The sequence below is a fragment of the Morone saxatilis genome, unplaced genomic scaffold (assembly GCF_004916995.1).
Source record: "Morone saxatilis isolate NCDOM2014 unplaced genomic scaffold, NCSU_SB_2.0 Contig24, whole genome shotgun sequence".
NCBI lineage: Eukaryota > Metazoa > Chordata > Actinopteri > Moronidae > Morone > Morone saxatilis.
This window is the reverse complement of record NW_023339807.1, coordinates 16,309,288-16,311,725: the sequence shown is the minus strand read 5'-3', so window position 1 is coordinate 16,311,725 and position 2,438 is coordinate 16,309,288. Positions and strand designations below refer to the sequence as shown.

The window sequence follows — 2,438 nt, the reverse complement described above, 5'->3', positions numbered from 1 at the left end:
TCTTCATTACACGTTTATACTCATTTTAACCTTGACGAATAAGAAACATTGAGCTGTTTTAGGTGAGCAATAAAGTAAGTTTACACCGCGTAGTAATGCTTAAAAAAATTAAAAAAAAAGTCAAACTATTTATTTAACGTAAGTTCGTCTGGCGTTGACACAATCCCGACAGCCAGGTAACATTAGTGACATTAGTGACATTAGTATAATGTTACTTGTAGTCGATAGTTAACTTTAACGTTTCATTACCTTTAGCAGTAACGTTACTAGCCTAGCCTCAGTCTTATTACGTTCACGTTGAAGCTGTTCGGTGGGTTTAAAATGTGCGATACACTATCTATTATAAACAGTTTATTTATTAAATTACACAAATTTAGATGACGGTTCTTAATTAACGCCGGGGGCTCCAGCAAGTAGACACAACCCAAATTGAAAGCTCGACGGCTGGCGACGGCTAAACATCGGATCAAGCTAGCAGCTACTGCCGCTAGCTCTTAGCAATAAGCTCCGCCATCCGACTTACCATCTTCAAAAAGAGTTCTGCTAGGATGATGGATGTCTGCCTGGTTTCAGATATGAGGAGACTTTTCCGTAATGTGTGAAAAAATATCTTTGCTGAAAACTTAGCCGGGTCTTACTGGTTACTGTTCTTTTCTTCTTTTGGTTGACACAGGAACAAAAATACGACGCTCCGTTTAACCTACAACCACAGACCAATGGGCATCTTAGCGACATGGCACGTCACAAAGCGTGAGCCAATGGCGAGGCGTTGTTGTCGTCGCGTCACAGCTGGGCGGCCAATCAGACACGCAGAATCGAAAACATGACTGATGCTCGTCAGCCATTGGCCCGTTTGAAAAACTCACATCCTCCCCGAACAATACTGAGAATATAAATCTGTTAAATGAAATACAACCACCGCACCAGAGTCAGGAGAGAAAGTCTCACTGGTTCATTTAAAAAGAGAAGCTGGGGAAGGGAGAGCATTGTCTGTAAGGGAGTAATTGATTAGCAGAGTGGGACTGATACACGGACAACTGAATCTAAAATTGCAGCCCACCTCAAACCATGAAGATGAAAAGTTTGACCAAGAAAGCAGCAAAAGCAGACACAGTTCATACTAGTTAAGATAAAGGCAGGCATTTACCGGACACACACATACAAAAACTGGGTTATAACAACAAACGTTCTGTATATATATATATGTTGTGTACGCAGAAAGTTTTTTGCCAATGACCAAAATTGTCAAACATCATAAAACCCACTCACAACAGTAACATATAATAACTGTAAAATGTAAACATATATATCTATGATATGAATTGGCCACTTTTTACAACCTGAATTCTGTTATTTTCTGTTGTGGTCGTGGATGTTGGGTAGCAAGATGCAGGAGTTGAGTTGACCAACTCAATTAAAACATCATCATCACAAAAACAACTCCAAGACAAACATCTAAAAAGTAGTAAGTAGAAATACATTACAATAATATAGTGAGATTTTTTGTTCTAGCTGTCCCTGAAAACATTTGCATCCTTTGTCATGACTTTAATTTACAACAATACACACAAACAAGATACAAGATACAGCTAAAAGTACTCATTCTGAAGAGTATTTCTGCACATAAAAGTGGAAGTGACAACACCTGCAAATTAGTAGTCCCAACACTTCCAGGCCTTGATTATTAATGTATTTTAATTTACAATCCTGACAATCAATCACTGTAACTTTAGAATATTTCAGGAGGAGCCTGATGGTCAAGAGTTATGAAACAACAATATCTTATAGCTACTGTCAGAAATAATCTGACTAACTTTATTACATTATGATACACACTTGATATACACATACAACGTCTGATCTTCAGCTTCACAAATATCTCTAGAAATGGATCCAAATTATCAATAAGATACTTATAGAACTCTTTTCTTTTTAAAATCCATCAGAGCATATTTTAATTTGTATATTTTGTCTTATTTATATTGTAGTTGTTTTATGTAATAACATATTTTATCTTTAAGACAGTGCATTTATTTTATATTATTTAGGTAGAGGTAATCAGCTCTTTTATTTCTCCATCTTCACATTAATTTATGCTTTATACTGAGTTAGGGTTACCCTAACCCTCTTCTAAATCTCAAGCTCTTATAAAAAAAAAGAGAATCAGATCAATTAATCAATGTAAGACACAAACCACTGCAGCAGCTAAATATATAGAACACAATACAATATAATATAAAAGGTGACAAATGCGGTGAGTAATAGTAAAATGTATGTACTGTATGTTAAACAGTTTGTACACTTATATATTAAATTAAATGTATATGCATAATGAAAAGAGGTTGTAGGATATAAAGGTACTGTGATGGATAAACAGCTCATAAACAGATAATTATTAATATATATATTAAAATCATTACATTAATGCACCCACGTTC

The 2,438-nt window shown here is 35.3% G+C and overlaps 1 protein-coding gene across 1 annotated transcript in view; it reads right to left on the bottom strand.

The window, feature by feature from the left end:
* The window catches only part of ube2s (ubiquitin-conjugating enzyme E2S), a 4,974-nt gene extending 4,270 nt beyond the window's left edge, over positions 1 to 704 (bottom strand). The window contains exon 1 of the mRNA XM_035672975.1: positions 524 to 704. Within this exon, the coding sequence (XP_035528868.1) occupies positions 524 to 526 (3 nt within the window). The 5' untranslated portion in view covers positions 527 to 704. The remainder of the gene's footprint in view (positions 1 to 523) is intronic.
* Positions 705 to 2,438: the final 1,734 nt, after the last annotated feature.